We start from the raw sequence: 13462 nt of genomic DNA on the forward strand, positions 1-13462 counted from the left end.
CATCGGGGAGTTTTTCTTCTTAAGTTGTATTTGTCAATTATATAAAGAAATTCACTACTTTTGTAAAATCTATGGGAAAGGGGTTGCTCTATATTTTAGAGGGACCCCTAAGGGAAAATATTTTATAGCGTTTTTTAAGAGTTCGCGTTTTTTCTTAACGGGTTTTTCGGAGTTGCCAAGCTCAAGTTGAGCATCTACTACATATGCTAGTAGTAGGTGTAGTAGGGTGTTTTATCCTGAAGATATCCGTCCTGTGAGGGCTATAGCATCACTCTTGAGTGTAGCCGGGCGCTAATGTCTTAAGGGCAACGTGTTGAACACGTGACTCACTCTGTTTTTTCCAAAGTTTTGCCTTGTTGTTGTTGCGGAGATTTGGGGAGTTCGGCCGTTTCGTCAAATCGATCACTTTCATTATAAAGGAGCTAAGTATCAATAACTTTTACTTATTTGATTTTTTCCTTGTTTTTGATTATTGCACCCAACAGTTTTGATTTCCACCAGTTTTCTGTACGCAGACTTGACTGAGAATTGTCCATTGCGGGTTAATGTACATATTAACTTATCTTCAGAGTGGGTCGGAATTCTCATTTGTTGAATCTTAAGAACGTCTTCAGGTGAGAAAAGTTGGTGCAGAATTGTATGTTTCCATTGGCATGTATTGTTGTCAATGAGATCACTTACAGTGCTGTAAGAAACTGCCAAGTCGAAGTCTGCTATGGTGATTGGTGGTGTTTGTTTTCCAGGTATCCAGTTGTCTTTCCACGTTAATATTTTCTTGCCATTTCCCAATAACCAAAAACTGAACTTTTGCACGAAAGCAGCTTCACCTTGAATACTCTGCCACGTCCAGGTTGAATTCTTCTTCATTTTTGAATGTAAGAGATTGATGTGTCTGGGAAATTTTTTCCTTTCTAAAGCCTTAGCCCAAAGTTGATCTGAGCTGTGGCACAATCTCCAGACAGATTTTGCCAGTAGTGCTTTATTGAAGCATTCCAAATCTCGAAAACCTAATCCTCCAGTTTCTTTGTTGGTATTAACTTTGTCCCAAGATATGAAGTAGAAACCTAATCCTCCAGTTTCCGTTGCACACTATCCATTTCCTTGATTGTCTGCTTTGGGATTCTGAAAACTCCCATCTGGTGAGATGGCATAGCATTAAGTACATGCTTTACCATCACTGATCTGCCTGACTGAGTAAGAAATTTTCCATTCCATCGCAGTAGCCTTGCTTTCATTCCTTCCACAAGTTTGAGTATATAAAGTTCCATGACTCTCATCATTAGAATTAATCAAATAACGCATTTGAGGGATACATGGTGGTACAATAAAATTCAGTTGCGAGCTTCTAAAGAAGAAATTCAGTAACAATAATTCCCATGAAAAAAAAAGAAACATTATCATTGCGAAAGTAAAGTAAAAAAGTAGTACAATTTACAGAAGAAAATTTTATGCAAACACACTAACTTGTTATGAGTCGTCATTCGAACTAAAATAGTCTTACTAACTAAAACACTCTTGCTAATTTGTTGTCAGTCCAACTAAAACAGTTTTGCTAACATGATCACTTTCACTTTCCGAGCCTTCACCCTCGCCTTCAGCATCTACATTCTCAACGACGGAAGTCTCCATTTCCATCCATCTTCGCCATAATCCATCTCAGTTGTAGCTTGTTCTTTTCTTTTATGTGCATCAACACCAAAATGTTTCATATCATTGGCATCCCCTTCATCGTCATCAGTTTCTTCCCCTGTATTATGTGATTGCTTACCACAATCATCCTTATCTTCCTCTTTCTTTTCCTCAATAACAGCTTCAGATTCCAGCCCATATTTGTAATTCCACTGACTTTGGATACCATCATCAAATGATTTTCTATAGAGTCTTCCAACTCCCTTACAAATAAAATATCTAAGGTCTGCATACAGTCTTCAAGTGTAATATCCATGGAGGGTGGGAAATGTTCAGGTCCAAGGACCTTGATCTTCAGCTTAAAAACAGTTGTGGCTTGCTGTTTAAAATCCTAGAACGAAGTCCGTACACGGAATGAGTTTAGCCATCTAAGAGTGCACAAAATTGAAATAAACAGTCGCTCCAGATAGTGATTAAGTGATATAAGAAACAGACTACAAATTCTAAGTTCAAAACCTAAACCTATTGATAGACAAGCAAGGGTTGAATAAAGTGTCTACTTACCTCTTCTTCCCCTTCCGCAAGGGGCAGGTCATAACAGGATTCTGGATTTTCCCAGATGCCCTCATTATAATTTCTTGCAACCGATGGACACCCAGAGTAATGTTCATTTCACCTTGACCGGCAAGATGGAAAGTATTGAGACTGCAAAAATAAAATAAAATAAGACACTTCAATGTTTCAACATAGTATAATCACCATGCTCAAAACATGCCAACGGAAATCAAGGAAAAGGGTGATCCTCTATAATGTAAATCATCTGCAAAACAAACCAACTTCAGTCAATAGCTCATTGTCTCTAAGTAATATATTCAACTCCGGACGACTTTGCCATCTCGCGATCTACTAGAAATGCACGTACATGATGATAAATAAAGAAAAAGGAAAAAATAAGAAATGTATCTGACGTCATCTCGCTAGATGGCTCTCCTACGGACTCAGCAGCAAGAACACCAACAAGTTCTCCTGGATGAGCAAGACTTATAAAGTACTTGAGCTTCATTAACTTTAAAAAGTCCTTTTTCCTGAGTTGTAGAGATGCCCTCTGCTTCTTCAACAAACTTGATGTATTTTCCCTTCAAGAGGCTCTGGCATGTCCTTAATAAGTATTGAATTTCATTAGGAGGGCATCTTCGCAGCCACCACCAAGAGTCGACATGAGTAGTTCTTGTCATCGTCTGTTTTCCAGCTAAATCCTAATTTATTTGCCTTGGAAAACATGAGGCGCCGGTACTTCTTATCATTGATTGTGATTTCTAAAAGCTCCAACATGGTTACCTTGATTTGACGCAGTGCCCATTCTCGAAACTAGCTCAGTTATGATCCCTGTAGCCTGCACAAGGATATGCAAATGTCAGTGCTTAGCTATACTTGTTTCATATACTTGCTAATTTGTATAAGCTAAATTCTTAAACATCTTTGCAAACATAAAACAGGTAAGTTGAAGCGTATGGTAGATGGTGTATCCAGATCTGCGATTTGACTTATGGTTGTGGGACAAACTATGAACAATGAGAGGAAATACATATGGAACGGATGAAAGATAGCTTCAGTACATGTAGTGGTACTACAATGTTATTGAAGTATATACGGCTATCAGCAATAACCACCGGTCCACCACCAATCATGAACTAACTTTAAAATGAGAAATCAATGCAAGTACATACAACAATTTTCCATCAGCAAGTAAAACAGCAATTACCACCTCCTCTGTCGATCTACCATGAGTCTGCATCATGATCAAACCTAAATACGTACAGTAAATCACGAAATGGGGCTTCTCTAATAAATTTATTTCTCATTAACACCCACATCTGAAGGAAACTATTGAATTGGAGATGACAAAGTTTATTACACAAAGGGAACTATATTGATTATAATCTTTACACACGCCTAACAAGAACAAATTCACAAGGATTCTAATTGTCTTTTGAAATACAACAAACAAGTAAACAACGGACTCGATACTCTTATGCTCAAGCCTCAATCTACAACAAGCTAATAAAGAGATCGAACTACAAAAAAATCATTTTTTTTTCTCAGCAAAATTAGGAGACACTAAATCCTTCAACTTAACATAGCATAAAGTGATCGTTATGATTTTTTTTTTCTGGTTCTATTCACCTTTCGAGGTCTATGTCTAATCCTCTTATGAACAAGCCAGCAACCCAATTAGATTCATGAAAAGAAACATCCAGCATTTTGGCAGGGATCTCACTTCATTACCTATATCTCAAATTAAAACCTAAATTAGGGTTTAATAACAAACACTTAGAAGTAACAACAAGAAAGCAAACATACTTCATATCAGCATAATCACATCATAGCAGAAGAACATTAATTATATTTAGGTCACCTGAATTCGATTTCCCTACCATCGCATCACAGCAGATTCAACCCAAATTAGAAGAAGAAGAAGAAGAAAAAATGAGGATGAACGAATAAGAACTAAGAAGGAAGGTAGAAAATGGGGGCAGGGAAGTTGGGTATGGGTTCAGTTACGGGTATGGTTTATTGGCTTTACTGACAGCCAGTTTGGTTAAGTTAACAATTTAAGGGTCTATAATGTCAATTCATGCCGATTCTCTACCTACCAGCTCCACTGATTTGACTGTCCATCAGTGTAGCAAAACTCAAACATTGTCTTTCTTTTAAGGCAAACCAGAAATCTTTGGATTTCTATGAGGATTAACCACCAAACAAGAAAGCAATAAGAAACAAAAAACAAAAACCCAACTGCTAGTAGGCTAGTACTAAATCACCTATACTCTATAATACAAAGTTCCAGCTTTGTCTGTACGTAGCAAGAATCTCACTAAAATCAAGAGAGAACTGCTCAATCACTGAATCCACAATTCTTTGAGTAAGATGAATTTTAGCCTAATGATCAGCTACTAGATTAGTTTCACGAAAGCAGTGAGTAACCTTCACCGAAATAAACTTGAACAGTAGAGTCATAACCCTCCTCCAAACTTGGATAACATTCCAAGGAGGCTTAGGATATGCACTATTGAGCACCTGACAAACAATCATAGAGTCAATGCAGATGTGAATAAACTGAGCTTCAATTCAAACGGTAAGCAATATCCAACAGGACCAGCTCCACTCCTTGCATCTCATGGGTAGTAACTGAGATAGGATGGCAGCATCTAAAAGATCTCCTAAAGAATCTCAAATAAGAGCACCAAAACCAATTGAATTATCTCCCGTAGACCCATCAACGTTTATCATAACATCATATCATGTAGGTGCCATACAAGGGCAAGGGATATGCACTCTAAGAACAAAATCACAATCCAGTCTTTATCTGTCAATAAAATCCTTGTTGGCGACAGAGTCATTAGTCTTAAAATGCAGCACACTCATCTTTAGCCAAAGGCCCAAAGCTCCTGGGTGATAATGTAGCTGACTACCTCCAAAGAAGAAAATTCAGTGGGAAAAACTAGGGGTGTCAAGGGATCCGGTTCCTCCCGGTTATCATACTACCCATAACCGGACCCTACTATTTTTCCCGGTTCTGGATCGGTTCTAAAATTATTAAACTCAGAACATGACCCAATTAAACATCCGTGTATGTGACGGTTCCAGGTATTTACCCGTTATCTCAAGTTCAGTTTTATTACAAAATGAAAATACACATTAAAATCTTATGAGCTCTACGAAGCCTAGTTAGTAAGTTCGCGAATGATTAGCGAATCATTCGCGAATTTTTTCCGTATCACAAATTTTACCGTTTTATTCGCGTACGTTTGCAACTCCGAACCCAAGTCGCGTATTATGTGGCATTCCCGGATTATTCGCGAACCGTTCACGAATTTTACGTATCCTGAATGATACGTCCGCTTAATTCGCCATAAATTCTTTAGCTTTTACTTTTCAAAGACTCCACTTTTTGGGCTTTACTGCCTCCCGAGCATACACGACCGAATATTAAACGTGTTGTAATTTTTATGAAACAAAAACGACTGAAGAGATTTGAAGGTGAAGGTGAGAGAGATCTCAAACTCACTAACCAAGCATCTAAACCACCATACGACGTCCTCTTGGATAACTAATGTTGTATATATTATTAATATCATCATATTAAGTTTATTTTTTCTTTAAATAACTCACACATATGCATAAAAATTGGTCTATGACCTTATAAATACAAATTATTTGTTATATATAGATACCGAATTTTCAGAGCCGAACTCACATTTATAAATCGAATTATACACGTACGTATGTCGTTCCGAATTACTGACGAATCACGTCCCGTTGACCGAATTTTGGACCGAATCTGAATTTTACAAAACCGTATAATACTCGTACGTTTGCCGTTCCATACGTTTGCCGAATCCCGAATTGCTAACTAGGCTACGAAGTAACAACAACCCAAAAGACGATAATTTCATCGAAAGAAAACACGTGAGAAAAAGAATTAACCTAAACAAAGAAATACTGGTAATTCCTAGAGGTTGAAGTTTTAAGACTAAGAGATGCCCTACATCAGGTTATATGACATATTAGCATAGATTACCCTAACCACAATTTTTTTCATGTCATTGGAGGAACCCTTGCAAAAATTCGAACCATTACATTACATTTTTCACATACGCAAACGTCCTGTCATGCAGTTAGTACTACTGTAGGTTTGAGAAACTTGGAGAAAATAGTAGACATCACAAAGTCTGCTTACTCTTCATAATCCACAAGTGCCAAGGGATTAACCCGTCTCTTCTCAAAGTAGCCGGCAAAAGAAGCAGGAATCAATATAGGGTGGGGTGGTCTTGGATATTGTAAGTTCGGCTATAATTGCAGATAGAGTTTTTATTGAGTTTGTTTTGAGTTGATAGTGTAATTTAAATTTATTCCCCCATCTATTCAAACCAATGCTTCAATTTTTTTTTCGTTTTTTTTTTGCTTCCATTGGTGTTGCTTCTGGTGCTTAGGACACCATTAGTGGGGGATAGATATTACTATGGATTTGTAGCCTCTAACTAATCTCTGATTTGGTTTGTCTTTTGATTTAATATTAATTTTATTAAATTCAGTCCACTGATGGTGCCCAAATGTACTTCTTGGTGGTGTTGCAATGTGTTGAAGTACTTGTTGATGGTAGATGTCGTGGTATCATGGTATATATATATATATATATGCAATGTGTTTGCATTTAATGTGTCTGGGGAGAAGACAAGTGGTTGGGGGAGAAGGTGGGTAGTCACGGTTGGATCTCTAGGATGGAAGTCACAAACGAAATTGACATCCAATATATGGGAACCGTCTCCTCCTATAAAAGTTCCATCAACCTATGGGACGTTGTCTTTTCCTTTACGCTGTGTGGACAGTTCTAATGAGTTGCTAAGTGCATATTAGGACTTCAGATAAAAAAAGGGTTGTTTGTTTTGATATTCCAAAATGAAATAACAACGTAATTTCTGTTTTCTATTGATATAATAATCCAACTGTTAGACGAAGAAAATCCAATTAGTAAACTAAAGGTGCAAATCCATGCTCGTGTCGTAGCGACACGAGTTAAGCCCTGGTAACAAACAAATAAGGGGACAGGGGCATCTTGTCTCAATCCTCTATTTACTCCAAAATACCCATAAGGTGACCCATTAATAAGAAAATAATTTTTGGGAGTAGTGATACAAATATTAAGCCAAGTTATAAAAGTCTCAGGAAATCCCATCTTTTGTAAAGTAACGCCGTTACGGCACGGGCGTGCATTACACTCTTCATTCTCATACAAATGTTTTTATGAAGGTGTGCAATTAGACTCTTTTGTTTCCCCTCTTTTAAGTTTTAGCAGGTTTTCCACTAATCACTTCCACCACACTACTGGACCTCACCCTGAAAGTTCGTTGTGTACCAAACAAAACTGAGCAACTACAACCAAATAGAAAGATTGCAAAATCGTGTCTCATGTTCATATGGAACCAACTCCCTATCAATAGTGTCTCAGGTTCATATTGTGTATCTTGTATGAAATATTTGGGTTTAGTTACCCACCATGATACTCGTCAAGCGAATGAACTGACAATGTGTATCTTTTTTTATTGAAACCGATGATGAATAATTATGAATTTACTATTTGTGGAACAATTGTATTTACGATCTCTGAAGATAAAATAAAATTTCTTGTGATAAAGACTAATTCGAAATGGTTTCTACAAATTTGCGCTGTTTTAACACAATATACCACACCTGTAAACGAATGTAATGGCATTGTCACAACTCATAGGTGAGCAACCTAATCTGCTCTTCAACTCTTTGATGTATATAAGTATCATTTCTACTCCGTGTGAGGCAACTTAAGTTCCTCACAGCAAAGTGTACTTTAATGATCTTGTAATACAATTGGCTAAGCTAGTCGCTGCATAAAATGATTAAAACTCATGAGCAACTAATTAGTAAAAAAATTACCCTAAAAATATTGGTATTGTTCACCGTTTTGGTAATCAGTTTACGATTCGATACAATCAATACAAAAAGAGTTACTTAAGAGGAAAATATTCTTTCATACCTGTTAAATGCGCAACAGGTATGCCCATATCTACACCAAGTTCCCATGGAGCTATTGGACCTCTTATTATGTGCATGGTTTGCATCTTTACTGTGATCAAGCCAGTGTATAATCCCTGCTGGCTTATTTACGGCAGGATACCTACAAAAAACAAAAAAAAATCTTCACCTTAGTTAGGAGCTAAAACACTAAAACTTCATTTTTAAAATTATTATCCGAGAAGACTTATATTTAGAAATGCACCAAAATTTTCCAACTTGCAAAACATGGAGAAAAGGAAGATGGTAAACCCAATAAAGTTTCTCGACGAAAATATGTATATAGATATACTTAAGGTATCAGTCCCGTAGACCATTTCCCGATATTTGGATTTTTTAGCATGCCGAGTCCGACACCATGTATCAACATGGTCTCCAATCTCCACACTCGTATTGGGGATACGCAAATGAACATATCCTCTATATGTAGTACTGTCATACGTATAACATTTAGTCTTCATGGGCATTGGAACGCAATCAATAGAGCAGATACAGGATAAAATACAAACAAACGCAAATAGAAAAAAAAATCATATATGAGAAATATGAAATGAACATAGATGATTCATCCCATACCGCCACCAGTAGCATAAGAAATTAATTATCCCAAACAATTAAAGATTTCCCAATCACCACTTTTAGGGTGTCTGCTAATCAAATGAACAATCTTTTTTGTTTGATTTTTGCGAGGACAATTAAATTTGGTATGAAGGAACTAATAGACTTTTTATTGAAGGAACTAATAGACTTTTTATTGAAGGAACTAATAGACTTTTCTGTGTATTTGTTGATCCGTCTAATTTTGTGTAAAGTTATGTGAATACTCTAACGTATAGTTTATTTTCACAAATTTGGTTGATCATGGATATAAAATGTCAGACCAGATTTAAACTTAAGAAAACAAATTTAAGAACTGTAATTATCAAAGTAACTTTTTCGTTTAAGTAATGTATACTTACTGTGGAGGGAGGAGAGGTACCCTCCTCAGAGGATCTGATAGTGACCGCAAAGTCTAACTCAACCCACTCCCCATACATTTCCCGTCTCATGATGTCACTTGTTCTTCGGCGCAGTTTTATGAACACCATAACAGAATTTGTATGGAATCACTGTCTTAGCCTCACTATGATTTGTTTCTTTTTAAGCGGTCTCGTCTTTCTGTTGAAGCACTGCATCTTTCTCCCATATCTACTCCGACATCCAATTTCTTGGATATCAAAGACTAACCTGTGACGGAATATCAATGCATATCTCTTCAAGAACTTATCAATACCAAGAGAATGGTAAGAACGATATGGCATGAATAACATATTGACAACCGAAAGACATCAAGATAATCAATTGAACGTAGTAACAATTCAGAATAATTAATTGTTCACCCCGTTATTAGAAAATCACTTGCATTTAACCTTACCGATTCAAATAGATCAATCCACTCATTTCTAATCAATATGGACCCAAAAACGCATAAATGGAAAGAGGGTTCATAGGTAAAGATTAACATTTATAAACAAAGATTTATCAGCAGTTATTAGGATTCATGGAAGGAAATGAGACACAAATCACTGAACTGCAGATCTAAAGTAAAATGGGATAAACCACAAAAGAGGGTTCTTTTGATCTTTACCCAAACAAAAAAATAAATAAATAATATTGGGTATGAAAACACACAAAGTGCTGCCAGTCCAGGGGCGGAGCCACATGGAGAGGTGGGTGTGCAATTGCACCCCCTCAAATGTGAGTTCCCAAGCCTAATTTGAGATGTTTGATCCAATTTTTAGTCATTTTAACCCTTTTGCACCCCCTCAAACATGCATTGATTTATAAGTTGCCCACCCATTTCTCAAATCCTAGCTCCGCCCCTGTGCCAGTCACCGGGATTTCCTAACAGATTTCCTATGCTTTCGCATCATCACGGAGAAGGGTAGCAGCCGTCTTAGTTTTCTATGAAATAAACCACACTTAGTTTAGTTAAGTAATAGATAAAAGGTCATGTAGTAAACTAAACCAACCTTCAAGGCCCATCAAGATGATGAAGAGAAATTCAGTAAGATTCTTCCTTCTATCTATAAGTTTTTCACTTTAATTCAGTTGGGAACTTTCTAAGAGAATCTCATGAATCATTTTTCGAATATCTTTCCGATAATGCACCTTTGTCCACGAATTCTCAGTAAAATAATCATTGCAATTTACTACATCAGAGCTAGCAAACATGTCCACCAAATCAAATCCATCTTGAGAAGAAAGTACAGAAGGTTTTGAGGAAGTAGGGAACTTTAGAGGTGGCTCACCTGGACCAGTTACTACCTTATACTCTGGTAATGAACCTTCAAAATCCATTTGCGCATGCTGAAAAATTAGATCAAACCCATTTCAAATAATTTGAAGTTATAAAAAAAATCAATATTAACAAAATTAACTAAAACTAAACAACGAATCTTGATAAAATAAATTTGATAAAATAAATTGAATATGAACGTATTTTTGGGGCATAATCTAAATAGTTCACTTTTATTAACAATGTCCAAAAAGACCGACAAAAAAAATGTAAATTCAAAGAATGAAACGATGAGAGATTTACCTAGCCATTTCAGACCCATAGAAAGAGATCAAAGAAGATTACTTTTCCGCTTCTTTTATTCAGATCTTCACCTACTATACTTACGTTTGGGATGGAGCCTGGAGGCTAATGTATGAAAATGAAGAGAAAAAGAAAAATCAAAGTTTAGGTAACAGTGTGTGTCATGGGATCAACCACAGTCGAAAAAACTTTATCAAAAGAAAAAGAAGAATTCAAGTGAAGTAATTATAATTTCATCAACCTTATTCAGACATTACAACCTCATGGATGGATTGCCATCAAAGATGGAATGAGTTTTAAAATCTAGATAAGAACCGAAAGACATGAGAACAATGAGTGAACTACACCTCAAAAGAGAAGGTGTTTTAATTATCCATAGGGGTGATCTCCCAAGTAGACGAAAACGGAAGAAGATAAATTAGAAGAAGAAGAGGCATTTGAGAAAGGCGTTTTATTTTGAAATGAAATAAAACCAAAACCGTGTGAGAGAAGCGTTTCATGGGAGTTCCATTGCCGTAGATTTATCTGTTGGGAGAGCAAATATAGACAAAATAAGGGGTACCTGCCGGTCACTATAGTATCTATCAATCTCTACTAGATTCATGAAAATGAGACCATACAGTAAAGGAAAATGGGAACATATAGTTTCAATCTATCTCTATAAAAACCACAACTAAGCCTGCAATTTAGATAATTTGTTAGAGATGTTGGCTCTACTTACATTGTCATCAAGCATGAAAACGTCCCATCTGGTGATGCCACCGGTACCCGTGAAATCTAATTCGTTCTTCTTTCGAGAGATCTAAAAGTGGGGCCTCCTGCCTCGCATATGTGGGAGAAAGTTTTGTAGGTGGTTGTTGCGAGATGTTTGGAAGAGCCAGTGCGAATCTGGGAACCCATTTGAAGAACCTGCAAGACAAAGGACTGCACATTAGTATAACAGGTGACATTGATGACAGATAAGAGGAAAAGCATAACAGCAAAAAATTCAAAATGTGCGGCTGGAAATGATATGAATTCCACACAAATTGCAAAATAGGCAAATCGATAAAAGCTAAAAGAATAACTAAAATGATATGAATCAAAAAATGGATAACAGTAGATTAAAAATGATATGAACAACACAAATGCCACATCTTACATCAAACAACTGATAACATTTACGGATTGGTTGTTGGCAGATTTAGACATGGACCCTTTTTGTTGATGGTTTATTTCTTAAACCAAACAATTGATATACAAACCAAGAACTTATCTAATGCAAATCAATTAAAGTTCTATTGACATACTAATACTGATACATACCTAAGATTTTTGGTGGCTTGTCTCCCAAATTTTCTTGTACCACAAAAATCTGCAACAAAGCTTTTTCGCATCAATTCTCTTTTAAAGTTTATTCTCAATTCTTAAATCAATCAGAAACTTGAACCAAAATCAAAGAAAACTATTTAAATCAAGTAGAATCCAATAGACATTCACCAGACATGGGTGCTTGTTTTTCTCGGAACCTATCCTGAACGGCTGAACCAACAACAAAATCAATCAGAAAAAAGATTCTGGAAAAATAACAAATAAAAGAAAAACGAAGTTTTTTCTCTAAGTAAAAATCTAAGAAATAACCCATCAAAGAAAAACCTTCAGTTCCAGAAACCCTAAGTAGAAATCAAAAATTGAAGATAACTTTAAATAGAAGAGTTTGTATATCAAATCAACAACTTACCCAAAGAAAATATATCCATTAATTCCAGTCAAATTCAGATTTTCCACTCTCGTCCAACCCTAGTCCCACTTCTTCCTTGTATTAAACCCCAGCAGAGCACTCTCCATCTTCACCTTCTAATTTTAGCAATGAATGTATGGGTATGGTTTATACAACAGTTAGAGAAACCAATCTTCAAATCAGATCACTGACTGGGTTTAAGAAATGAGAAAGCGAGAGTGAATCTGGACTGTGAGCATTCGCGGCGTTATGTATTCAATGTAGAATCTAAGCCACACGTGAGAGATGTAAGGGGTGGTCTGAGGAACCACAACCACTGATTTATCTTTGTCTGGACAAATCCCGACCACCACTAACACAGGCAAACTTAGCCTAGCTTTGTTTTGTACTAATTACTAGCCCTTAATCCGTGCCGTAACGGCACGTGCCATGATGTTGGTTCATTTTTAATATATCGTATAATTTGTATCCTGAATACTTATCAACTCCTTATGATTTAATATGGATTTGTCATAAAAATAGTCGGAATTTTCCTCTTTTTTTTTTCTTGTTTTTTTCCTTTAATATTTTACCGTCGGAGATTTGCTCAAACGAAAGAAATATAATCTTAACTTCCAGACAATTTTTTATTTAGGTTCATTGCTTATAATGAGATAATGCTCTACATGAACATGGAATTTTAATATTTTTTGGAAATATGTCGTCAGCAGCGCTCATCTCAGTGAAATCAACTAATCAATATCGTCCATAAAAGTCTCCCCATGCTCCTATTTTGCTCCAGCTGACTCATTTATCATGGTCATGTTGTCGATCCTCCAAATAGGCAGAGAATAATATTTTCTTTGCATCGAACGGATGATACAAACTCTCCAATGTGACATGATTTTCATGTAATTTTTCAACACCCATCAGATGACAATGTT

At 36.3% G+C, this 13462-nt stretch overlaps 1 protein-coding gene and 1 long non-coding RNA gene across 6 annotated transcripts; both read right to left on the bottom strand.

The window, feature by feature from the left end:
* Positions 1 to 1377: 1377 nt before the first annotated feature.
* Positions 1378 to 4181, bottom strand: LOC113315078 (DNA-directed RNA polymerase I subunit 1-like). 4 transcript variants are annotated; one of them, XM_026563393.1, is made up of 4 exons: positions 4046 to 4181; positions 2598 to 3022; positions 2194 to 2334; positions 1378 to 2057 (listed from the first exon to the last, which is right to left on the bottom strand). In XM_026563393.1, exons 2-4 carry the CDS (start codon positions 2690 to 2692, stop codon positions 2021 to 2023), a joined length of 273 nt encoding a protein of 90 aa, XP_026419178.1. In that variant the 5' UTR covers positions 2693 to 3022; positions 4046 to 4181; the 3' UTR covers positions 1378 to 2020. The 4 variants fall into 4 exon arrangements, 1 of the variants encoding a protein (XP_026419178.1); XR_003342722.1 differs by having other exon boundaries at positions 1378 to 2020; positions 2194 to 3022; XR_003342723.1 differs by adding an exon at positions 3814 to 3915 and having other exon boundaries at positions 1378 to 3022.
* A 3542-nt stretch (positions 4182 to 7723) lies between these two features.
* On the bottom strand, positions 7724 to 12757 carry LOC113317121. 2 transcript variants are annotated; one of them, XR_003343258.1, is made up of 9 exons: positions 12540 to 12757; positions 12299 to 12340; positions 12125 to 12173; positions 11541 to 11728; positions 10820 to 10924; positions 10530 to 10587; positions 9198 to 9465; positions 8201 to 8341; positions 7724 to 8050 (listed from the first exon to the last, which is right to left on the bottom strand). It is a non-coding gene; the product is annotated as an uncharacterized LOC113317121 (long non-coding RNA). The 2 variants fall into 2 exon arrangements; XR_003343259.1 differs by lacking the exon at positions 12299 to 12340.
* Positions 12758 to 13462: the final 705 nt, after the last annotated feature.

Source organism: Papaver somniferum, chromosome 10 (assembly GCF_003573695.1).
Source record: "Papaver somniferum cultivar HN1 chromosome 10, ASM357369v1, whole genome shotgun sequence".
NCBI lineage: Eukaryota > Viridiplantae > Streptophyta > Magnoliopsida > Ranunculales > Papaveraceae > Papaver > Papaver somniferum.